This window comes from Misgurnus anguillicaudatus, chromosome 3 (genome assembly GCF_027580225.2).
Source record: "Misgurnus anguillicaudatus chromosome 3, ASM2758022v2, whole genome shotgun sequence".
Taxonomy (NCBI): Eukaryota; Metazoa; Chordata; class Actinopteri; order Cypriniformes; family Cobitidae; genus Misgurnus; species Misgurnus anguillicaudatus.
In genome coordinates this window covers 28,060,071-28,087,329 of record NC_073339.2, presented here as the reverse complement: position 1 = coordinate 28,087,329, position 27,259 = coordinate 28,060,071, and the positions used below count along the sequence as shown (strand labels likewise).

Below are 27,259 nucleotides of genomic sequence, written 5' to 3'. Positions count from 1 at the left end.
CACCATTTTGAAACATGTCAGCAACTCCTAGTAACTGATAGCTGAAAAAAATTCAACACTGTGTTACAATTAAGCCTCATGTATACAATGATAATGAAATGAAAAAATGTAAATATTATTAATTAAAATGATAAATGTTAATACAATATCAGGGGGAAAAATTACAATTATGATTTTTTTGTCTTAATTGTGCAGCCTTTAAAAAAAAATATTTATTTGCATTGATGCATAATACAAGGATGGTTCAAGGAAGGATCATGGATGGATGAATGTGGGGATATTTATCTATTACAGGCAAATATATAAACAATATCCACCTTTAGTATATAGACAGAATTTTATTGAATTATTTGTGTTTAAACAAACTTTTCTAGCAGGTGTTACAACAAACCCTCTGTTTGTTACAATTAACCACACCTATGGGATAAGTTATAATGTTTGTACTCCTGTCACTTTCAATTGTACATTAATGGTAGGTCCCACAAACAAACCTTAAGTTGTGTATGTTGATTGTGTAAAAAATGATTAAATGACTGTTACAGTTCAAATTAACAGACGTTGACATTGTCTTGTATGATGTACAACACAACCATCCCTGTTAACATCTCAGAAAATGTTGTTTAATATTTAATGACCCTTTAATATAGTAGTAGGTGAGTAGGTGGAAATACTTGTCCCTTGCTTTTGCAGACCCCTTAATCATTTAATTTGATCCAATAATCCCATAATGATATATATTTAATAAATATAGACTGTCCTTAAAATGATTAATTTTCTTTTTTTCCCTTTTTTAAATGTCTGGTCCTGAGAATTGCCCTGTCCCTTTGAGCATACATGGAAGTTGAACTGTGTACTTATTATTTAAAACCATGTTTTTTATAAAACAAATCTAATTTACATTTACCTTTAACCCTCTATGAATTTACTACAACACTGAAATGGTAAAAAATACACTATTAATATGAATAATATCAAATAAATATTTGTCCCCCAAATTTATGTCATTGGTGTTACCCTACCTAAAGCACCTTCATTTTGGAACAATGCATCAGCTCTTTGAAGTTTTTCTTGGGGCAAGAGGTCAGTGGAAGAAGTGCAGTGGAGGAAGGCAATAGGTTTGTGAGATGTCTTACCTTATTTGTCTAAAATAACATGATATATCTAAGAATTTTGAGATAAGTTACTTTAGATAATTTTGACATCATTTTTTGGATGTCATTAGTGTTACTCTTTTTTATAGCTGGGAGTGTTAAGATCTTTACATAAAAATACATTATACTGAATAAGTATGTGATTGTTACATCTCTGATGAAATAGCACATGGCTAATGGCAGCCATTATGTTAAAATTTTCGTTTTTTTCTGTAAATTGTCATTGGTGTTACCCATCATTGGTGTTACCGTCATTGGTGTTACTTCTCTAATGAGTACTTCCTAAGCACTATTCCTTTAACTGACCAACATAAAAGCATAAAAACAAAACAAGATGGAAAATGTTTAAGTTTTTAAGTTTTATCATATTCATTATCTTTTATTATATTCTCATTTTGTCTGGTATTTAAGATACAATTTGTGGATTCTTTATTAAAATGTATTAAAAAGTTAAACATAGATTAAGCTCCCCGTTTTGCGGATTCATAGATTTGACAAGTTAATTAATGCTATAATAGAAGTTTTGGGTATGTTGAAACAAGTTCATTTAAGCAGATTTGCATCACCCGAATTCCACCTGTTCTGTAGAATGACCCATATATTCTATAGGATCGGTTAGGTCTGGAGTCAACTAGGAGTCAACCCCTTGGGAGACAGCTGACATTAGATTTAAGCTTCAAAATGGATTTATTGGCATCGTAAATAGGATTTTTACATTGCCAAATTGTTTTTAGATTATTTTTTGGTTGTGGTTCAATGTTTTACTTGTTCTACAGGACATGACGTACCTAGCAGGCAGGTTTGAGCTTATTAAGGTTTCTCCCAGTATGTATGGTAGTTTTTTCTTTCAATGAATCTGGTAAGTCTTTGTAGTGGTTTGTAAACTGGGTGAAAAATGTTTCTTAGCTCAACTTAGAAATGTCAGATTATTAATGTAATATGTTACATTAATAATGTTTTACTGTATAGCTTCATTAGCAGCCACTGTATTTTGCTATTTTTGTTGTCCTCTGGTTTTTCTGTGCTTTCTCTGTTTTTATTAATGTAAAGTTGCTTTGGGATAATTGAGCATTTTTGAAAAGCAATATATAAATAACATTTTATTCTATTTTGGTTTTATTTATTTTATTTAAACCAAACAGGTATTTTATTAAAAAAATCGGTTTAAAATATGTAAACTGTTTTAGTATATGTAAACCGTTGATGTTTACAAATGTTATTAATAAACAACAAGTAATTTTATGTTTTGCATTTCTTCCCCTTAACTGTACCGAAACTGAACCGAATTGTGAAAAAAAGGATTACATAATAAACTGTGAATTTTGTGTACTGTGCACCCCTAGTACAAATGTTTGAAAAAAGACTTCCATAAAAAGAATGCCTTTGAAATAAATCACTTAAATTAAAAAATGAAGATAAAGCCATCAGTAAGATGCAAAAAATAGACATGAACTACTTCAATGCTGTTTAAGAAACTGGATGATAAAATGTGACATTTTGCAGATTTTGGGCAAAGGGTGGCTATTTTAAAGATACTAAAATATAACACCCTTTTCAGTTTCACATTTAATTTTGTAACAAGTTAACTCCTATAGTTAAAGTTGTCTCATTTTATGTTGAAGTTTACTACTGTACATTGATCCTTGTGTATAAAGTGGGACTTTATACACACACACAGGTTTAAGCTGAAAGCAGCAGTAAGTCAAATAACCTCCTGTTACAACCAAAGTATGAAGAAGAGCATCATCAAGGTTGTGAGTTCGAACCCAGGGAACACACATACTGATAAAAGGTACTTTGAAATGCACTGTAAATGACTTTGGATAAAAGCATCTGCCAAATGCATAAAATGCACATTCCCCGTACCTGTTAAATCTATGATCCAAAGAAATAATTCAGTTCTGAAAACAAAAGGGGGTCAAACCTGGTACAAGCAAATTGTATCTAATAAAGTGGCACATACAAAATTATGTTACTAAAACTAAAATAGGTAGGCCAGTGAAAATATTGCCAGGGCAAGTACAAATCTGAATTATTGAACTGACTAGGCCAGCAGAAGAAAACATTACTTTTGAGCCCTAGAGATCTTAAATTTGCATTCCTAAAATTAGATAACTTTTAAATATACAAAATTTAAATATGATTAATCTAGCTTAGATGCAGACATTACATTTTCCTATTCTAAAAGACTCAGCTAAAAGAAGAAGCAAAAACATTCAAGCCTTGAATGGCGAGCTGCATATTTTAGGGCATCATTAATCAAACAAATAATTAATGGAGGGGCCAAAGTTGTGCTAGTCTTCAAAACAGACATCAAGCATTTTGACTTTAAACGTTCTTCTATATCTGTCTCTCTGTCTAGGACCCAGGGCAAAAAAACACTCATTACTCCTAATACCTTATAGCAATCAAGATGAAAAGCAAAAAAAAAAAAAACACGTAGCACAAGAAGGGTAAACTTTATTAAACTTCATTAAAGTCAAAGTCTGGGATCATGCCTGTAATGGTCACTCTCAGTGGAGGGCGAGCAGAGTAAATCATCTCAAAGGCTTTTTTCCAGCTTAATGGCTGGGTAATTTATACTTTGATGTCGTTTGAGTGTAGCTATCACTGTCTAAGGGCTGTTTATTTTGTTTATGAGGTCTAAATAATTCCTAGCTCTTTTTACCCATATACCCTAAGCAACAATTAACAAGTGTGGACATCCCGAGCAAAGACAGATGCATAATGAGGAAGTAAGAGCAAATGGAAAAAAGTGCTGGGGGCGGGGGTAGAGATTACGAATGGGGAAGGGGGGGTGGGTGTTCACAGTGCAAATGATACAACAGCAAATTCAGTCTTGTCTCACTACAAAACAAGATATTTTAATCTTAATGCATCTAGCAGTCAGCTTTATTTGCCCCAGCAATTGACTGAATTGCTCAATTGAAATTGAAATTTCTCTCTGGAGTGCCATTCAGACCTGTTCTTGACAACGGGTGCGGGTCGGCTATACAGACGTTCTCTCCGTTATTAAACACAAGCATCCATGGATGCCTCTGTTTTCATGCTGTTTTAAATTTGCTAATAACAGTCGGCACATATGTCCCTGGGGTAAAGAAAAATAATCTGTGTTAAAAATGTGTGCATAGATATACTCAGTGATAATCACAGGTTGTGCGTATTTGAATAATCTTTAAAAGGCAGCTTTGCCGTAATCATGCTTACAGAATATCTGGAACACTTTCTGCCAAAACAGAGGATATCTAACCTGGGGGGAAATGTAACAATTCTAGGTCGAATAGACAACCGTCTCTATTAAGACTCTGTTTCCCTTTAAATGGGTAGAAATTGAAGGAAAGCTTCTGACTGTGAAAGGCACTTGAATGAACTGAGTATGGCGCACTGCTGCTTTGTAAACATCTAGCAGCAGCCTATGCTTGCAATTAAGATAGCTTTAAACTACAGGCCGCAATAAGGTAATTAACCATTAGCAGAGCATTGCAACACTTAGGAGTGCAACCTTCACAAGCACAATCATTCTAATATGGCGAGAAAAATGGCAGCTTGCCATTTTCTTCCCGTTGCCACAGCCCATCTTTAATTGTTGGCTATCAACAGTAATTTAGCTTGGCGTGCCACATACAGCTTGATAAAGAAGCCCGGCCTAATTACACCTTGCATGTTCTGACCCATTCCTCTCTCTGTGAACAATAAATAAAGCAAGGTTAAGTGCAAACGAAGGGAAGTCAGAACGGAGAAGAAATTAGTAGAACGTATACAGGGTCTGTGCTTCCGCAATCGCACAGACAGTCGGTAACGTTCGTCTCGGGCAAGTGGAGATCAAAGACACCCTCCTTTCTTCCCCTCCTAAAAGCATGAGTTGGTCCGACCCAAGTTTACTCAGTGCTTGCTGCAATGAGCATGACAGAGATCATGACTAACCCCGAAGGACAGGTGCTGCGTGGCTGGAAAGAGAGCAGCTCCCTCGTGCTCCTCGCAGGTCACTTCCAAGCAGTACGTTAGCGCAAGTGCCGCAGCAGAAGGCCCTTAACAGGGAGTGTTGGCTGCTAGCCTGTAATTAGCTTGGACAGCTCAGGCATCGGAGAGAGGGAGCAAGGCAGCCAGGCTAGATCATAATGAGCTCAGCTGGGATTAGGAGGACAGGCAATGGGCTAGGTGGGGGCAAGGAAAGAGTGAGCCCTCCTGTACGAGCGAGCCGGGGGTAGAGATCAAGCAGGGGAGGGCCAGGCCGCACTGGCTGGCAGGGTTAGACCTCTCGGCAAAGGATGGGCCAAATGAGGCCTGGCAAGGAAAGGGCCAAGGTGGCCTAATGAAGCGCGACAACTCCAGCAGACGAGATCAGCAGTAATTAACACACACACACGCACATGGACTGTCATTGAATGTACCCCCAAAAATCTCAAGAGAACAAACCTCAAGGCAGGAATGTCAGTGTATTTAGCTGCTATAAATATCTGTAGCAGCTCCAAGCATCTGTATACGGGTGTTATATTCAGGGAAAATGTAAGTCTATTTTTTTATTAATTTTCTAGCCAACATGGGCTAACACTTCACATATCAATGGATCACATACTACAACATAGTTACAGTCAGCCAGCAGTTCAGCCCATGATGACAATCACTGTAACTTTATTATGGAAAGTACAAAACCTCATCCTCACTCAAATGTACAACATGAACTTTGAGGCTTTTAAACATCATGATAATCTTGAACAGCTGTTTTTCCCTAGTTACATAGACATTTCCTTTTTGTGTTTCTGCACTCAATGGGGAAAATGCAAATTTGCACTAGAAGCTAACAATCTTGTGTGGAATCCTGCTGGGTGCGAAAAATGATTTGGATGAAAAGGACATTGTGATACACTGGCTGACAGCTCAACTGGGCCTGACAAAACGACAGACACTTACTTGTCAGCAAGTAGCTTCTTGTTTTCTTCCTTATAGAACTCCAGTTTCTCCCACAGTTCATCGCTGGTCTGTTGTAGTTGTGTTTGGCCTCTCAGCCTGCATGTGTTCACAATGCAAACATACAAACAACAGTTAAAATGTGTGTCGTAATAAGCTCCCTACTTTAGTAGTCAGTTGACTTCAAGTGAGTTATCAAGTTTTAAGCTGTCCCTTTCTCACAATCATTAATTCATACTTTCATGCTTCCGTAAATATTCCCACAATGCTACATACAGTAAATACCAGTGAGTATCGCCAACTATTATTATTACAGCATAAGTACATTTCATGATGCACCTGCATTTCTAAAGAAAATTTTAAACAGTGATGCATGATAATTAAAACTATAATGTATATAATTATATCAAAAGAATATCTGTCTTAAGCTTTAATTCAGCAATATTTTCATAAACATACTTGCATCCTTATAACCATAAATAAAGGACCCATCGGTGACGTAATAATGCTTATTTAAACCCTTTAGATTTAGTAGATGTTAAACCCTTGCTAATGCATAAATCCGTGTTTATGATATACTGATTCAAAAATTGTAATCTTTAAAATGTTGTATTGCTGTGCCTTCTTGATAGTGACATTAATACTGTTTTGTAGTTGTTTAATTGTGTTTTTTTTTTCAGTTCTTGCATTCAGTATTATGTTCAATTATTGCATGACAACCAAAGATCTCTCAGTTTACACAGTACCGTACACGCACAATACACTAAAAAACTAGCCCAACTCAACAACACAAATACTATTTAAACCCTACTCCACAGATGCTTTCCCTTAACGTCCTTGAACCTATGGTATAGCACCATGCCTTTGGGTACTGTGGGAGCAGCCCTACATTATGTGAAAACATTCACCCTCCGAAGCCACTTCTCACCTAACAGCTTAACAAGGAGTAGCCCGGAGAGCTTCTGTCTTAATCCATTGTGAAATTCAGTGTTTAAGTTGTGAATTGTCTCCTCAAGGACATAATCGCAAAGTAGAGCTCAGAGAAAAGACAACCCCATTCCCCTCAAGCCTGCTTCACCTTCTCTGCACATCTCGCTTCATTATACGGCAAAGCAGTAAACTGCGAGAACTTTTCAGAAAGACAGTGGCTAATTGCTTTGATTCGGCGAATCTGTTTATGAGTGCAACTTTGATCAGTGTGCGGATGTTTTAATAAGTTTTAATTTTATTTAGCTATCCCAACGCTCCCAGTCCGATTTAGAAACATGAAAATTCCTTCTGGAGGAAAGAGTGTATGTTTTTATGTTTTCCTAATAGTGGTAGAGAAAATCAGGACTGACGTGTCGAGTTGCACAGGGCTGCGGCATTCTAATGAGATGTTAGTCTCATTGCAGAGCCAAAACTCCTGCTGGGGTATACTTTCGCTTGTGCTAATATATATGTAATAATGCTAAATGCTCCAATATATCCAGATGGACACATGCCGGACCATCGGTAATAGCTCTTCAGCCTGAAGGTGCTGTTTAAGCTGGTGGCCCTAACTGATTTTCAGCTTTAGCCTAATTTGCATAATTTCTTGCAGAATGAAAGGCAAACACCCGGCACTACCAGCTCTTCCTGTGGCTTTTAAGAAGAATGAATAGTTTGAAAATTCTTGGTGTATGTTACTTTGTGGGCTAGTCCAAACTTTTTAATCCAACTTTTTGGCACACACTATTTCCTTTATTTCCAGGAATGGCATATAAAACATATATTGAAAGCATATATTATAAACACAGCAGGAGGACACAAACTGTTGTCTATGGTGATATGCTCACAATGTGCTATTGTTCTTATTCCGGCAGGCTTTGTGTTGATTGGCTGTCATAATGATGCATTGCAATACATGACAGGGAATCAGTGAGAAAGGTCAGAGGAACTTGTTTAACCGATCACCTCTCTTCCGTGTCTAAGCAGTGAGTGAGAGGTGGCAAAATTTCAGCAACAACAGTCAATAGTTGTGACATCCCCTATCATTATCGATGTGTTTTGAGTTACTAAGTAGGCAGCTGGCCTTAGCAATGGGCGGGTAAATATCAAGCTCTGTAAGGAATATAAATGTCCCAGTAATAACAGACTTGAGAGCTTAATAAAACAAGAACTCTTTGGCAAAGTAAGTGTTGTTTTTCCCTTATCAAAACTAAGAGCAAGTACATTATCAGAGAGTCTTTCTCTTACAATCCAACACACACACAGTAGAGGCGAGTAAATTCACACTCCTTTCACACGGGATCACATTGCACTGCTGTTTTCTTTAATTAACCCAAAGAGAGCAAAGCTGACAAGGTCAACACTTGCATCCCCTGTGGATACTCAACATACACTTCTATTAGATACGTTTAAAAGGCTTGTGAAAAAGAAAGGGGAAAATGTTAAGGGGGTTGGGGAAATTGTTATGACATTTTGCTGCTTCTTGGGGTTTAGGTTAAAACCAAAGACTCAAAGGAGGAAATCAAAACCTTTTCCTTCAGTCTTTTTTCCCACTTTTTTCCTCTTTCTTGCTATTCCACCGATATACACAGTAACCTTGGCCTTTTCAGGATAAGGCACTCATCTCCTAAGAAATCTGTGCTGCATTTCATAGAGATTAAAGCAAAAACGAGATGAGAAAACATAAAAATGTGCTGAAAACCAGATCATTTTTAACCCGAGCTGATAGTCGCACACCAGTTCCTAAAGGCGCTTCACAATTAGCGCTTTTCTATTGGATAGTATGTCCCGGTACTGTATTTTGGGGGGGGGTCCACTGTGTAAAGTACTTAATAAAATATAGTATTTTTAGCCCCACCTCGGTTGAGGTTTCCAGCTAGTCATACCGATATTAAAACGTGATGTGTAAACACTTCAGATCACCGATTGGTCAGAGAGAAAAGTCCCTACCAGCGTCATTGCTAAATGCAAGATTAGCTTACCTTCATGCACCATAAAAACTAATTAACTGATGTTGTCATCTGTGTTTTGTTGTACAAGTTCCCAAACTCCGCTTCAGCGCTGAAAAACGTCTACATGCAGAGAATCAAGTACAAACACCGGTGGTGTCAGTCGACACGCTCCGTTGAGCCTCATTTAAGTTGCATTTAAGCATATATCGATGGACGTGCGCGTCGTAAATGTGCTGCCACAAACTGCAAGTCTGGAAAAACTGGTATGATGTTCCTGATTTTCAACCTGTGGATGTCCTTCATCGCTAAAGGGAGTTTGAGAACTTACAGCAAAGCACAGATGACAACAGGTTTACTCGAGACAGCCCAAGCTAGCATGAAGGTAAAGCTAATCTTTTACATTATAGTGATGACACTGGTAGTGACGATTCTCTCAGACCGATCAGTGATCTACAGTGTTTTCGAGTCACATTTTGGTATCAGCTTGGGTCGCTTGGAACCCCGACCGAGGTGGTACTAACAAAAGTATTGTGTACTACTGCACCCAGTGAAAAGGACCCCAAAAGACAGCTGACCTGACCCAACCTAAACCAAACAAAACCGTGGGGTACTATGCAATGGAAAAACACCATTAAAGTTAGTCATACATTTTGTGTTATAATACCATTTATAACACAAAAAGTAATATAAAGGATTAAAAACATGGCACTTTGATTTGTCTGGTACACCAACTAAATGTTAATAAACCTTAACCTGTTTAGTTTTACCCTGTGTAAAAACTAAAGTTATTTAGTGCAACTGGTTTCCTTGCAAATGTCAACTAACCTGGGTTAAGAATGCAGGGATATTAGAAGAAATTAAAACATTTCTATTAAAACATTTCTACAAGTCTATTCAACGTAAAATTGTTGTTAGAACAGCTTATATGTTTAAGTAAACTTTACTCAAGTTTACTTTACTAAACTTTACTTAAGTAACCATTACTTAAATTTTTAGGGCAACAAGTTTGCTTCATTTTTTTTAAGTAAACTCAACTTATCCGGGCTTACAGTGTTTCATATTATCACCATTCATATATGCAACCAAAGAGTTTACTAACAGAGCACAACATTGTTTACAAGAACACAAAATCTAGCGACTAGTTTACTTTCAAAATGCACCACATTGATATATTTACATTTAAATGCACTAAGTGACTGAATATGTTCAATCTGATGGTTTACTTTAAATATAGTAAATGATGTGAATGACAAGTGGCTTATAGTAAATGATGTTTAACAAAAAATGTTTAACACAAATATTAGTGTATTCTTAATTTTGCAAATTAACAGTGTTATTAATCTGAAAATATATTTAAGTACAGCTTTTTAACCTTTAAGCACAGTACAGTTTTTATTTAACTTTTGGGCACATTTTAATTTAATCATTAATCTTATTTAAGTTCTTATTTACTTGTAAGCACAGTGCAGTGGTAATGTTCAAAAATATTTGTATAAGGAACAAAAATAAGAAATATTAGGAATAAAACTTTGTTTTTGAACTGTGTATAGCTCTGAATAGGCCTACTACACTTCTGTATTTTAACGTTGGTCAGTATGGTGGTATGTGGAGAGCCAAATATTTTTCTGAGGTGGTACTTGGTGTAAAAATTTTGAGAACCACTGCTATAGACAAACCATTTGTATGGTTCCAATAAAGAACTTGGGATTCCTTGGGAAACCAAAAACAATTTTTCTATGTCATCTCTGTGAAAAACCTTTAGTACCATTATTTTTAGACTAAAAACACAACTAATGTTCAAATGGATGACAACATGTTACATCCATATTTATAGTATTCAATATGCAAATGTGAAGTAATGAAATTTTAAAGGTATAAATGCTCTTACAAGTAGATGGTATCCTCAGCTTCTTTCAGCTGCTCCCTCACTGTCCTGTAGTTGGTCTGAATCACACGCAAACAGTCATGATGTTTGGCATAAGCCCTTTGAAGATCCTCATTCTCTTTGATCTGTAGGTCATATAAGCAGGTGCACACACACACGCACGCACGCACACACACACACACGCACGCACGCACGCCCGCACGCACATACAATCTACAATAAACTCTTTATGCACAAAAAAACCTAACTTTGTAATCACGACCGTCAGAGATAAGTATTTAAATATAAGAATAGCTATTCAGATATAGTTAACCTTTGATAGTTCTAACACTAGTTTACATAATGTCCTTATTACTTTCAATTTATTGTGTCAAAACAATGCAGTGGACAGAAGGCAGGTGGCATTCCAGGCTGCCCACTTCACAGCAGTCTCCCTTACAACTGCTGGAGTGCAAAATGTTGTGAAGGTTACATTGTACTCCCTTCCCCCTTTGTGTATTAACACAAAACGTATGGTAACACTTTCTATGAAGCTTGTATCAATAACGCATTATAAGTTAATTCTTACTGCATAATAAATGCAGGCATAATGCCTTTAAATAAACATTAAAACATAATATATTGTCTAATTAATTGTCGGTTGTTTTAAATGTGCTATATAAATAAATTAACTAAACTAAACTAAACTAATAAATGACCACCATAACAACAGTTACAATATTTTTTTGTTGTTATAAAGAGTATAATTTATAATACATGATGAACTTCACATAATTACCATAGTTATATTGTATTATAAGTTGTAACACATTTTAAAATTCATATCTTGATATTGCATAATCGTACTACATTTTATAAATGGTCTTTATCTGCTTTAAGTAATGTGACAAATGCAAAATCTTTACATAAACATCTACAAAGCTTTATAATGTGGTTGTAAGCGATCTTTTAGGAATTAAGTAAAGTAACAGAGGCTAGGTCTCATTATAAATTGTCAAAAGATAATGGGTCTCACTCACTAAGCATGCGTACGCACAAATTTGTGCGTGAGATGTGCGTACGGATGTTTTCATGAACAAATCCTAAATGTATGCAAAATTTCAAGAAAACCTAAAACCACTCGTACGCAATAATCACATACACTATAATCAAATACTAGGCTATAATTATAATGTGTATGATAATGTTGATATAAAAAATTTACATGATTATATTTTGTTATGATATTTTCCATATTATATATTATTATACATGATCTATATTAATATTATATACATTATATTATACATTATTATAGCCTACTTGTTTTTACTACACATATAAAGAAGATGCACGTAATTACAAATCGTCAAGCTTTCCTTCCTCACTTTTAAAATCTCTATATAAAAGCATCTGCTTAAAGGCGGAGTCCATGATGTTTGAAAGCCAATGTTGATATTTGAAATCACCTAAACAAACACGCCCCTACCCCAATAGAATCTGGACCTTCTGTTGATAGACCCGCCCCACACATACGCAAACCGGCATTTGATTTGATTTGATTGGCTATAAGTGTGTTTTGGTAGTCGGCCCGTCTCCTTTTCCAACGCGTTTTTCAAACATCGTGGACTCTTAAAGCCTTAATGTAAACATCATGTAAATGTAGGGGTGTGACGAGACACTTAATCCACAAGACGAGACACGAGATTGGATTCACGAGAACGAGACAGTATTTTTACACATTAAGAAATATTCAATGATAAAATAAATAAATAAGAAACTGAAATCACGTAATTTTTAAAAGTTTTAACTAATCAAAGACTGGCCCTAACAATTATTTTGCTAACTGATAATGAAGTAATTTGTTATTTTGGGGGTAATAAAAATAGACCCAAGTGAGCAATAGCCTAAATTACATAATAACAAAGGTGCAATAATAAATTGTTCAAATAAAGTATTAAAACCAAGTTACATTAAACAACATTAACAAACACATTACATTTGTGTCCTATAAATAGAAAGCATTATGTATGTTATATAACAAATGCCTGCAGGGGCCGATAGAGGACTCGTCTCGAGGAAGATATCTTCACTTTAACTTTAGACGGATAGAAATGCTTATTTTTATCCAAACTATGTTTAAACCCATTTGAATATTTAATATATGTCCATTTATTTACAATAGAAATGATACAGCCACAGTCATTTTTGAGCAAGAACATGCAGACATTAAATCATGTAAACTCTGAGTGATAGTTTAATCTGCTGAGACTTCACATCTGACACTGATCGACAGACAAACACAAGGCGTCTCAGACTTCACACGAGTTCACAAACGAACATTATTGGAAACCCAAACAAAAAAGCAAACGCTGTAAAAGATAAATATAATGCATGCACTGTAAAAGGTTCAAACAGAAGGCTGCATCCTCCAGAGGTTGCATATGCAGGCTGCATACGTCATCAAGGTTTATTTCAGTTAAAGGAACAGTATGTAAGAAATTTTTATCAGTTAATCATAAAATGGCCCTGATATGTCAGTTGACATTGAGAAATCATTTTCATTTCAAATACTTATATCACTGACAACAGCGGTCCAGCCAGGATGTTGTCATTTAAAAAGTGGAGTTGCAGCCCTCAACTGATGTTTATGTTGTTATTTTGTGTATTGGCCACCAGTTGTGTGATTGCAGTACCAGTTTTAGCCACAAATTTTGTGATTGCAATACCAGTTTTGGCCACAATCCTACATACTGTTCCTTAAATTATCTGAGCATTACATTCGCAAGTCGTGAGCATATTACAAGAAGATGCGATTAACTAAATGATTAGTAAACTTTATAATTGTTAATATTCTCTAATAAGATAGTCTTTATGAAGTAAATGCAGTTTAAAAACGCGACCTCCGAAGGATCCAGTCTTTTATTTGAGAAACGGCCAGCATTTCGCCTCCACAAGAAATCTCGCGAGACATATTTAATATCGCGAGATCTCGTCGCACGAGATCTCGTCACACCCCTATTTAATTGTAATGAGAAGTCCAAACGTCAATCACTTGATCTCCTGTCTGTTTTATTTTAGACACAGATGCGCTTCTCTGTCATATAAATTAAATGTCATATTTGTTAATGCATCCAAGACTTCTTTAATGTTACTCTGGTCGGTGGACAGCACTGGCTTCCTCCAGCGACAGCAAAACCTCCCAAATAAAAAATGCAAAGCAAAATGGAACTTTACTGATAAAAAAGATGATCATGGATTTCTTTTCAAGCTCTTTTGCTTCTTTGACAAACTGCGCAAAAATTTTTTGCGGACTAACGCTGCGAAAAACCCTTATATGGAGCCAAGTGCAGCCCTATTTAAAAGAGACATAAACATAACCAAACACTAAACTTGACATGAACAAAAACAAAGGCATGACATGGCATGAAAACTCACCAAACAGACATACATAACAAAGCTTGACCAAGGACAATGGAAACAAGAGCTCTTATATAGGGACAGGGAACCAATGAGAACATGACACATCAGGAAATAGGGAAACTAGAGACAAACATGACAATGAATACTTCAAAATAAAAGACCTGAACATGAAACAAGTACTTCAAAATAAAAGATATGAATATGACAAGACAAAACCCTTACATAATCCCCCTCCTCTTATGGGTGACTCCAGGCGCACACAAAATAACAAAACAAAAACATTAGTCCAAGGGTGGATGGGTAGGCCAGGACCGTGAGGCAATGGTGGGTCTCGACCGTGGAGCAGTGAGGGCCCAGGCCATGGAGCAGTGGCGTTCCCGGGCCGTGGAGCAGTGGCGTTCCCGGGCCGTGGAGCAGTGGCGTTCTTGGAGCAGGCATGACTTGAGGAGACTCTGGCTCGCAGCAATCGCACCACCAGATTTCTGTCATTAGCATCGCCCCGCACACGTTTGCATCTTTGTATTGACTTTATATGTAGTGTACTCACGCAAATAGTTGAATTCGCGTTGGGTGTGTATGCCTCATTAGGCTTGTTCGACTTGCCGTGGCATAGCAAGAACCGACAGGCAGATAACGGCAAAATACCACCTGTCAGTTCTTGTGGCACCACATAAAGTCGAACACATCTCTTGACTCGTGTGTTGCGGTATTTGATGTCACACATCGAGACCTGACACCACAGAACCTATGAGGTGGCGCCATATTCGCGTTATGTGTTTTCATTCGTTTACCCGCTGGGGTCCTTTGGATTGCTTTATTATGGATGTACATTATGTGCTTTTGTGGAGCTTCAACAACGTGCGTTGTAATACGTCTAAAAATTAATTGAAGAATGTTTCATTTCATATTAGGCTGCCTGTTAAATCTGTATGCTTATCTGTACTACTACATTAAAGGTATAGCGGAATATTTTCTTTTTCCAGGTGGATCATCTAGATCAGGGATGGGCAACTTTGATAATGCGGAGGGCCAGCATTTTTCTCCTTTATACCAAGGGGGCCAGAACCACACGCACAATTTACATCATTCTTAATTTCCTTTATTAAGAAACCACAATATACAATTAACATGTCTTTAAAGATTTTAACTATAAAACTTAGCAATTATGCTAATTCTAAATCATAACTTTATTTTCAGTGGACAAGCATTTCAGATAAAATTTCTTAACTGCATTGCTTTAACATCTGTAACAAGCAAGGCACTTTTAAATTAGTATAGAGGAGTTTCTCTTCCCGCCCTTAGAGAACAAAATTATTTGAAATAAATAACACATAAATTCAAACCAAAATATATCTAAAAAATTTTAATAACAATGTATTTTACCTTTCAAATCTGAGAGCAATTCTGGCCCGAGTATGACCCGTCACCCAAACCAGTGGCATTGGTTTTAACCCGACTGGACCCGAATGTAAACTGACGTGTGTGCAGTCTGCAGCCCCGGTGGCCTCGCAACAAATTTGGCGAGCTGCTCCATTTGTTTATATGACGATGACACCAAGGTAACCGCTAAAATTTACATTACAAAATATCTGACATGTCTGTCTGAACGAACATTAACCTATCGCCCGCCACACAATGTCGCAAGCGCTCTTGCAAAGAGAGGAGAGGTTTGAAAAAAACATTGACACACACATGCGAGAGTTCAGGGCTTCTCGGGTCCGTTCGGCAAAAACACATTCATTTTAAATAACCCGAGACTGGATTATTGTACCCCGGAGCTCGGGTTTTCAGTCTCCGTGAAGACCTCTTCTTCCACATAAGCCCAAACACGGGACTATGCTTACTGTGAGGATCCGCGGGACCTACCGCCCCCTCCTGGTTGGGAATATTTACGTCTTATACAAAATTCATCATTTTAAAAGTATTTGATTATGTATAATATGGTCCAGCGGGCCGTATTAGAATTTTACCCCGGGCTGTGTGCAGCCCTCGAGCCGCCAGTTGATGTAAGCTATGATTAGCGATGCTAGCCCTGGCACAAGTCACAAACCGCACAGACAGGGTAAACATGCCGACATCAACTTGTAAACAGAGAAGAACTACGCTCCTGCATGCTCTCTCTCTCTGGCTCGTGCACGCGTTAAATAGGCTTTCCTTCTCGGGAGGAGGTACAGTGTTGTGCACATGCATTTTTTTTAAAGTGGAGGGGCGGTTCTTTTAAATAATTCAGGAAAATCTTCCGCTATACCTTTAACTCTTTTCCCGCCATTGACAAGTTATCTTGTCAATTAAGAGAAAACATTTGCATGAAAAAAAAAACGTGTTCTGATGAGTTTTTATCGTAGCCTCTTATGGAACGGCTGAAATTCCACAAGGGGGCGTATTTGTTCCTCAGACGTTGCACAATAAACGTGACATCCGAATATATTCATTATAAATTGTGAATGAAAATTCGAACGAATGTCCATTAGTGAACTAATTGTATACACTATTTATATTGCAATTCGATCAGAAACGTCAAGATTGTGAGATGAACAAATCGTTTTGAATTAAAAGGCTTAGATATTCCATTTATGAACAATTTGTTTTGGACAATTTCACCGAAGCGGATAAAGGAAAGATTTTGAAAATAAGTAAATATCCTAAATCGGCACCGCCCGGTTCAGGTAACTAACAACTAGATTACAGTTTTGTGACTGCTATAAATCATATTATGCTTTGTGTGTGCGCTTAATGGAATCCCGAAAGTCTAAGCTTTACAACGATGTGCCGCATGACCGTATATTTTGAAGATTTAATGCTGCAAAGTTACAATGACATAATGCAGCCTCATGTGCAAGGGAGGGGGTGTACCGTGTACTGCACAGTGTTCCTTATCAGGTTAATCTGTAATACCGCGATTATCCACTAGATGGCGATTATCCACTCACCCATTTTATAAAAAAACTGAAGCAAATTTTTTTTACTAATTTTACACTGCGTGCATGTTTTAATCGTTCTGAATCTGATCTCTAACAAAATTCCTTCACAAAAATGCAATTATTTCAGCTTTTTGCTAAAATAATTTGTATTTTTTAGGAAAAATACCTATATATAAGAGTTTATAGGAAGAGAAAAAAATATAAAAAGGATGAACCATTTTCCCATTTTGTTTGTTTGTTTGTTTGAAATTAAAGGGTCTGTTCTTTCATTTGAAATATTTGTATGTTTATATATTTTTATAGGAAAATTTTCCTGGAAGGAATTTTGTGAAACTTTTGTGAAAATCCCAAAAAAAAAAAAAATGCTGGCGGGCAACTTTTCAAAAAAAGGCTGGCTGGGAATAAACTAAGATTTGTAGAAAGAAAGCTTAAATCAAATTAATTTGCAGTGTGACTGTGAATGTATTGTTCCCTTGTACTCTTTCAATGTAGAACAAAGTTTTATAACCACTACATAATATTTTATGACAGTTTATAATGAGACCTAGCCTTTGTTACTTTACTAACGATGCAATCTAGAACTTACACGATTCACTGTGCAACATACCCATGGCAACAAACGCTAGCGTAAGTCTGTGATGAGGCATGTTAGTCACACTGATCTCCTCCACTAGGAATGATGGTTCAGACAATTCGGTACCTTATGGCACGGGTGTTTTATTTCCAAAAATCCCAAATATTATTTACACACACAAAAAAAAACACAAAACAATTTAAGAAAATACATAAACCTATTTACACAGCAGTCCAAGATGGCGTCATCACCGGATGCTAATTATTACAGTTTAAAAACTTTGAAATATGGATATTTCTTACATTATCACATCAATTATTAGCAGAAGACCTTAATTAACACGATGGAGCTGTGTGGATTACCTCTGTGAAGAATGAATGCACGTTCAAATGTGCTTGTCTGAAAGATGATGGACATATGTATCTTGGATTGCATTAACAACAGCTTCATTCTACACGGACCGCAAGCGCTGTGACTGGTCCACTCTACCGTCAGGTAAAAAAAATCTGCGTTATATTTCTTCATAGACATTTCAGCTTGCGACAGTAAAAACAAAGATGGGCCAAGTTGAGGAGTGATTAAAGGTCACGTTCTTCCTGATCCCATTTTTTAAACCCTAGTTAGTGTGTAATGTTGCTATAATAGCATAATTAATACCTTTAAAATGATAAAGCTCAAAGTTCACTGCCAGGCGCTATATTTCCTTTAACAGAATTCGCCTTTCAAAGCCTACAGCAAATGACCGGTTTGGAATACAGCCCTCTACTTCTTGCTTTAATGACGTACGTAGAACAGTTTTTTTTTACTAAACTCTGCCCACAGGAATACGTCAGTTGTACTGCTGTCGTACAACTTGTACATTACAACTAATACAATATAACTATGGTAACTATGTGGAGTTCATCATGTGTTATAAATGATCATACTCTTGAAATGTATAACCACAGATAAGTGAGTATTATAATATATTGTAGCTGTTGTTGTATTATTTGTTAGAGGATACAACACATTAATGCATTATACCACGTGTCTGTTGAATGCTGTATTCTGATTGGTTGAGAAATGTTCCGTGGGTGTGCATTAATTTCTGATAACCGCGCACCCAACTTGTCAAATGTCTTAAAAATAGGCACCAGAGCAATGTTTGTGGTAACTGTGGTATAAGAGGAATAATTGACTCCGGTCCTTTGAATTATTTGAAAATAATGTACACCCGCGGTGTAATGGTACTCCGCTTCGTGTCGTGCCGCATTGCACCTTGGTTGTGCATTATTTTCTTATAATTCAATGGCCCTTCATCAATTATTCCTTACTAAGAATGCCCTTCTAATGCATTATAAACACATCATAGAAAATGTAACCAAAAGTACTTATTGCATCAGATAAGACATCTTACAAACTATGTCCAGTGGCGTGAAAGATATAAGCTTAAAGGAATAGTTTACTCATTTTCAATATTAAAATATGTTATTACCTTAACTAAGAATTGTTGATACATCCCTCTATCATCTGTGTGCATGCACGTAAGCGCTGGAGCGCGCTGCGACGCTTCAATAGCATTTAGCTTAGCCCTATTCATTCAATGGTACCATTTAGAGATAAAGTTAGAAGTGACCAAACACATAAACGTTTTTCCTATTTAAGACGAGTAGTTATACGAGCAAGTATAGCGGTACAAAACAAAACGTAGTGCCTTTCCAAGCGGATTTAAAAGAGGAACCACACTTCACGGCGCAATAGCACCTTTGGGAGCACTTAGACTCGGCGCAGTAACACCCTCTCTCTCATTATGAGAGGGAGAAGGGGAGCAGACTTTTCAGGCGAGTCGAAGTACTCCCAAAAGTGCTATTACGCCATAAAATATAGTTCCTCTTTTAAATCCGCTTAGAAAAGCGATACGTTTTATTTTGTACCACCAAACTTGCTCGTATAACTACTCGTCTTAAATAGGAAAAACGTTGATGTGTTTGGTCACTTCTAACTTTATCTCTAAATGGTACCATTGAATGAATGGGGCTAAGCTAAATGCTATCGAAGCGTCGCAGCGCGCTCCAGCGCTTACGTGCACGCACACAGATGATAGAGGGATGTATCAACAATTCTTAGTTAAGGTAATAACATATTTTAATATTGAAAATGAGTAGACTATTCCTTTAATACAACCCAAAACACTAGAGTTCTGCAGCTTTGGGATGTGTCTGTAAAAGGTACAGTGAGTATGGTTATATTCGGTATATTTTATAGTCCTATTAGCAGATGTTAAATAAATGCCTGTATTATATACAATATACATATAGAAGTATGAATAAACATTTATGTTTACCAAGCTACAAGCTAGCACCAATTACATTATGCAAACTGCATAATAGCAATACGTACAGTGGAGAAAATAAAATAACTGAAATGTAGGAAAATAACACAGGTAAAACATTAAAAGGCATTGTTTTACGCAAAGGAGTTCCACTTGAGAAAAAAGGTGGGTCATCAGATACAATTAACTCTTAAGTCAACACCAAACATCACAATATGCAAAGGCCACATTACAGTACAATATTATCATAGTGGAGGGATAGATTAAAAAGTGACATACTTTATTCTGAGCGTCCAGCTTGCAAGGCAGAAGGCAATCTGGATTTTTTTGCTCATAATCCAATAAATAAATATCTACACACAAATTGATGAACTCTAAAAAAAAGAAAGAATGTAGAATACTTCTTCAAAGTCTACTGTTTAATGACGCAAGTAAAGGAGATTAAAATTCTGTTTAAAATGGAAGTGTCGGTTCTGTGCATTCATAAGGAGGTGAGTCTATTAGGTGACTGTCACAATTGTGTATCCTTTAACTTTTGCCATAGGGCACAATAAAAACTCCTGGTTTTAGGTTTACAGCAATTAGAAGACAAAACCAAAAACCCCCACAACAACATTCTGCTCCTGTGCAAACCTTCCCATCAAAGTACCCTCAGTGGCGTGTTCTAGATTGTTAAGGACGTTCTGACTCGAGCCTAACTCTCCTGACTCCTTAGGGCTTCAGATTTTCCTGCTGGTGAAACTAAATTTCGTTAGAAGTCGCACCAGTGTGACTACAAAATTGCCCACAATATTTGATTATGTACTGCCATTTTCTGATGCATATGGGAAACTCCAAAGCCAAACACTTAGCTTACACTTTGTCTCATAAGTGAGACAAAACAGCACTACCTGACTAAACAGCACAGTGGAAGCAAATTATCTGTGCGACCAAAAAGACTGCGCAAGACTCAACTGGGCTATATAAACCAACCTGAAAAGCGCTATGTGAACTGGTAAAACAAGCGTGGTGCAGCTCATTTGAATTAGACACCGAATATTCCCTTACAAACCTCTGTGGGAAGCCCACATACCAAGTCATGTGGGCTTCCTATAGAGGTTTGTAACAGAGTATAAGCTAGCTCAAATCATATAAACAATCCCAACATTCTACAAAGTACTGAGGAAAAAAGGGAAAAACTATTTTACAAACATAAATTAGAACGACTTACTGTGGTAGCATTTCTTGTGCTATCACTACAGTACATGTATTTATTATTCACCATATGTGATTCTCTCTAGTATATCAGTAGCAATTGTGTTGAATGTGTCACTGTTATGTGTGTCAGTAAAATGTCTTTTATTACCTACGTGTCATGCGTAATCAACAAATACACACAATTTTTTTTTAAATGTATATCATTTTATTTTACTGAATGCTTCCCCTGAATTATTTTATACTTTTTGGAGATCTCCTGTCATTGCTCTTCCTGGTGTAAAAGTACCAATAAGCGTTTCTACGACGACCTGGCACTTGTAGCATTACTCCGACCTGACATTTTGCCCCTTTATCCAATTGAAAAAAGGCTGACTTCTCTAACCACTTAAACCCCCCAGCAGGAGGAATGCCTCAGTGAGATGTGTCGCTCCCCAAATGTCCATAAATATTGGTCTTTGCTTCATAGCTATTTGAAGACAAAAATGAGGGGGGTCTCCAAAAAAAGATTACATGGGACTTTTCAGGGGTGAACATATAGATTTTCCTGACAAGACAGCCCTCTATTATTCTGACCTTAGCCAAGCCGAACTCTACCAAAGACAGCAAGCGCACCTTTCAGCTTGAGTGGCCAGGGCCAGGAGACTTGACGAAAGGCTTTCTGAAAGGGAGGAAAGCTTGTTTACTGCTGCTATGACACGGCAGCCCTGCTGGGCGGGAAATGCAGGGCCCTGAACCCTGTTATTATTAACAAGGACAAAGAGAACAAGCCAGCCCCAGTCTGCCTGCCAATGTGACAAGTATGGATTTACTGCTCAAAATTCACAAGAGGACATTCGGCCTTCAAAACCAAACTGAAAAAGAAAGACAGAGAATATGAGACAGTGGAGCAAAACAAAACAGAGTGCTAATGAAGGGCTGCTTAGATTGAGTGCTTGACGTTTCATGTCTGAGTGACACTGTGGAATAAGGGGGCCGTTTATAGCGCCTGCACACACATCCACCTGGGCATCAAAATCAATACAAGCCAACACAACCTCCTTACTTCTGCAGAAGATGGACCTCGCGCCGTTAAAACTAGCAACTGCCACCGAGTCTCACAAACTTAAGTGTTGACAGACAAAAGTATAGACTAGATTAGTTTACTTGAGATTTAAAGTGAGGGAGAAAGGAGCTGTGAGCAGAAAAGAGAGAGGCAGGAAAAGTCAAAAGAGAGACATGGATGATTGGTTAGCAAAGACCACGGGTTCTTCAGCAGTCTCCCCTCCCGTTGCCTCATTGCCTCTGCAGACATTGCATGTGTGTGCGCGCATGGATGATGAAGTACCAAGGTCAGGTAGAGGGCAGTGGTCATAGGACAGCAGCAGTCTCCACCTGGCATGAGCTTCTTCATGTCTAAACTTTGCCAGGCTACAACCGAGACACACACCCACACACACACAACTATGCAAATACACACGCAATTATTCACCCATAAGCTGAAAGGCTGCCAGTGTATGAGACCTTGCATGTGCTGCTTCTACAGGACATTAACTCTGCTCTGCTGTAATTGTATTTGGTAATAATAGAGCCATCAGGCACAAGGGTGGAAAGTCCTCTCTTTCTCTCAGGGGAGGCGAGAAATGTCGCTAAAATGTTCACAGAAGGATATAAATCTCCTAAGAGGTCATCAAAGAGATTCACAAAGGCAGAATAAAGGAAGTATTAGTGTTCACCTTAAGCGCAAGTAAATCCTGCAGTCGCTGAATCTTTTGCTCTTCTCTGCCTGTTCCATCAGTGCCACTTGGAGATGAGGATCTGGAGTGCTGACAAACACAAAAGGACATCAAGATAATCAATATAAGTGAGCTGGCTTCTTTTAATGACATTACTGGCAAGTCTGCAAGTCTTTAAAAGCAAAACAATGAGTGATAGGCTCTCGCATACAAACCCACAAACCGCGGCACACACGCTTTCCGTAATCTAACAGGGGCCACGGGGATGAATTGCGAGTAAGAGTGCTCACGGCATGCAGCTGAAGGGTTCTCTGTGCAGGGACCTAATGAGCATGTTCATTTACATTGTTTCTTTGACAATAATGATGTCCCATTAGGGGAGACTAAAGGGTTATAGAGTGAGAACCGCGCCAGGCCTCATTACCAAAGGTGGGGTGGGAGGCGCCTTTAATTGCTCTATCAGGGCTTGGAGTTACACTTGATAAGACAACAGAAGCAGGCTTTAGGGAGAGAGATAGAAAGTGGGCTCTCTCTGAAGTACCTAAACCAGTGGAGAAAAGTGTGAGACTAGAATGGGAAATCTGCTCTACTCTGTAAATAAAGGTCATAAGGTGGATCAAGTGTGAAAAAGTAAAACTATAAAATGGCAGACGTACCAGCTAAGAGATCGAGAAATGCATTGCTTTATAGTTAACTGCTGATTACAAAGTCCCTTGCTTTTTGATTTTTGCTTTTAGTCCAAATACCTACTGAAGTGTTCAAAGTCATTAGCAACATTCTGCAGCTGACCTTTCCCCTGTCCCAAAACTTGACTAAACATTCCCAGGAACAATGGTGTCCTACACATCAAAGACCTAAACTCTGCAAGGATTAGCAAGAGTGAATTGGAAGCTTACAAACAAAAAGAAAATCAATAATGTCTGAATACAGAGAACAAAGAAAGTTTCAGCTGTCATTAAACTAGTGGCAAAATGAGTCCACTAAATGGGAAAGAAGTGAACGAAATTGAGCAATTTTAGAATATAACGTATACCATACGTCAGAAACATAACCTATACACCTATGTGGCTGGATCATACTGTGAAACTGTAAAGTTTTTTTCTTACTGTTTGTCATATTTGTCATGTTCACAGTATAAGCTGATAATAAAGAAATAAAACTGCTTGTTTATTTAGTATTATGTTTTTATTATATTTAATAAAAAGATGTGTTATATTTAAAATAGGTTACTGTCTAACACATTCATTTAGTTTATTTTTAAAAAGTAGTCAACAAGTTCCAACACAAATGTATAACCATAAATTGGTAGTGTTTAGTTATCCACCAGCTGTTTCCAGTCACACTGTCGTACATCGAGTGTACACCGAATGTACCCTTAAAATCAGAGTGCATTGTGGGTATTAGTGAACGAATGTAAGGAATGAAGTTCTCTACTCTAGTTACGGAACACCACAAAATGGCAGCCACCCAAAATGTTGCGTTTACCTAAATACTTAGAAAAGATGTTCTTAAATAAAACAACTAACGATCTGTCATGATAAAAACACATAATAAAACATATAAAACAGAAGAAAGAAATTGATGCGTGTTTAAAATTGTGGGTGAGTCAACAATGACAGAATTTTCATTTTTATCAACTTGAGTGGAGTCTCTAATATCTGTGGATGTACCTGTTTTGTCTGTTGGCCTCTAGTGGTTCGCATGTCCACTGAAAGCTGCTCTTCTCGTGCATTTAGGAGGGGTAAAGATGAATTGTCCTGCTTCTGGCCAGCCTCCTGAAAACACAATTCAAAAGATATTTAGGAGTTAAGTTTCTGAACATTTAATGAGCAGACAATTTTTTCAATTAAATACCAAAAGAATCTATAAAGAAATGTACACTGTACTTAATACTAGATATGTTTATGAAAAATCAACACTCAAATAACTAATCATTAATAATTTAGATGATCGGGACATCAACATTTTCGATTAAATAATTTCAGCACAAATGCATTCATTAATCATGCAAGCAGTTGGCAGAACCACTGCCTATACAATCATCTGAAGGTCCGCAGGGCAGCTTGTGCGCCGCATGTCATGTCACATTCCCCTTACAAGCACGCACCCTTGTCTTGCTCGTAAAAATGAAGCAGGAGCAGCATAATCAGGGTAGGAGTGTTTCTCTGATAGTGTGTTACAGTACATGACAACAGTTCATCTGTCTGTCACCCTATTTTATCTGAACCGACAATCACAACTCTCACCGTGACCAGTGAAGCAGTATGTTACGGGACATACTCAAATTTCCTATTATCATTTGACTCAGACTTAAAGGATGTTAATTCAAAAATAAAGTCCAAAATATTTCACAATCTTTACAGTTTGGTTTTTGCTTTGTATTCTGTTTGGAGTCGTATTTGCTATCTCTATACACATTATTATTAACAATAATAATGTTAACTAATTTTATTTACATTACACATAGCCTTAATTTAATGGGCTGTTAGACGAAATATGAATTAGCATTAGATAAACAGTGATGGGAGTAACGCGTTACTGTAACTCCACTACTTTTAGCAGTAACGAGCATGTAACGAAGTATTTTTTTAAATCAAGTAACGCAATTACTGAAATTTAAATGAGTTTGTTACTCGCGTTACTCTATTTTGTAAAAAATAGACAAGAGATAGCTGACGTCGCAGGACCGTAGTTGGCGGCGCAATGATTCATTACACTTCATCATAGCTGACAGTGCATATAGAATGAACATGAAAAATCTAAACGGGACAACATACCTTTGTTTAAAAATTGTGCGCAAGTCATAATCCATCCGGTCTTATGTTTGTAAATTATCTTCACCAAGCAATCGCAGTATGACATCCATTTGCATTTGTAGTCCACAAAGGTAATAAATCTAAGAAATGTTCATATATTCTTCTTAGATGTTTACATCGGCTTCATGGAAGAGAACGATCCGCGATTGTTGTTTCCACTAAAATATACAAACTGCGCTGTACACCCGTGTTAAAACTCCATAGTATGTGTGAGCTCGCTTTTAGTTTTAGTTTCAGTCTCTCCGTATCCGAACAAACAATCCACTCGCTCTGTGTCCGTCTGACAAAACAATCCACTCGCTCTGTGTCCGTCCGACAAAACAATCCACGTAGCCTACTCCGTTTTCTGATTAAATATCTTCCTTTAATCCTGTGTATCATTTAAATCCAACAGAAAACAAAACAATATATGACCAAAGAGCGCAGTCCCTGGGGCAAGCTTCACAAGCTGTGTTCCAATTCAAGGGCTGCACCCTACTAAGCATGCGATAAAAGGTGAGCACTCGGCCTTTCAAGGCGCTCAGAAGTTCGCGAAGAGAACTGAAATGAGACGGTCTAACCTTCGGAGGACCCATAATTTGCCTCATCTGCTGCACGCGCATCGCGCCTGTCAGCAGGACACAGCGGAGACGTTTCTAACTTATTAAAATAAATATGAAATCAGAAAAATTATAATTTATTTTAGAAAATATGACATGTTGATACAATTGTCTCAAAATTTTTAAAGAGACACTAAACAATTTTAACACATTATATATTTTTGTAAACATGCTGAATATTTGTCTAAATGGTCTAAATGATATACATAAATAAACTAAGTTTACATATTAAGATAATTTCTAACAAAAATATTCAAAGGTTGAATCTAAAGCAAAATAGGCTCCTACAGTATGTGATATATTAGAGTCTTACGTGTAAAATAGCCCATCCATATCATTTTACTGTTTGACTGTTCAGTACTGTTCATATTTACATTTAAAAAGCAGACATAAAAGTAACTTAAAAGTTATTTTTCTAAGTAACTAATTACTTTTGATATACAGTAACTGGTAGAGTAATTCAGTTACTTTTAAAAGAAGTAACTAGTAACTGTAACTAATTACTAATTTTCAGTAACTTGCCCAACACTGGATATAAATACCAATACTTACACTTTTAGGGTCGGTTTCCTGGACAGGGATTAGACTAGTCCTTAAATAAAATAAATGTAAGAGCTGTCCAAACTGAAAACAACTTGCACTGACATATCTTAAAATACATCAATGCCATTTGTTTTGCCTCAAAATGCAAACAAGTAATGTTTTTAGTATGGCATGTTTGTTAAAACTAGTTATATTTCCTAATTAAACTAAGGCCTAGTCCTGGCTTAAGCTAATCACTGTCTGGGAAACCACCCCATAAAGTATATTATACATTATATTTAAAATACAACATTACAAATAAGTATGTACACATTGGCAC

The 27,259-nt window shown here is 37.1% G+C and overlaps 1 protein-coding gene across 2 annotated transcripts in view; it reads right to left on the bottom strand.

Annotated features, from left to right (window-relative positions):
• Positions 1–27,259, bottom strand: part of cntln (centlein, centrosomal protein) — a 138,064-nt gene that overhangs the window by 58,870 nt on the left and 51,935 nt on the right. For both annotated transcript variants that reach the window (XM_055205291.2, XM_055205290.2), the window contains 4 exons: positions 24,653–24,757; positions 22,983–23,072; positions 10,869–10,990; positions 6,063–6,158 (listed from right to left, as the gene is read on the bottom strand). In XM_055205291.2, the coding sequence (XP_055061266.2) occupies positions 6,063–6,158; positions 10,869–10,990; positions 22,983–23,072; positions 24,653–24,757 (413 nt within the window). The remainder of the gene's footprint in view (positions 1–6,062; positions 6,159–10,868; positions 10,991–22,982; positions 23,073–24,652; positions 24,758–27,259) is intronic.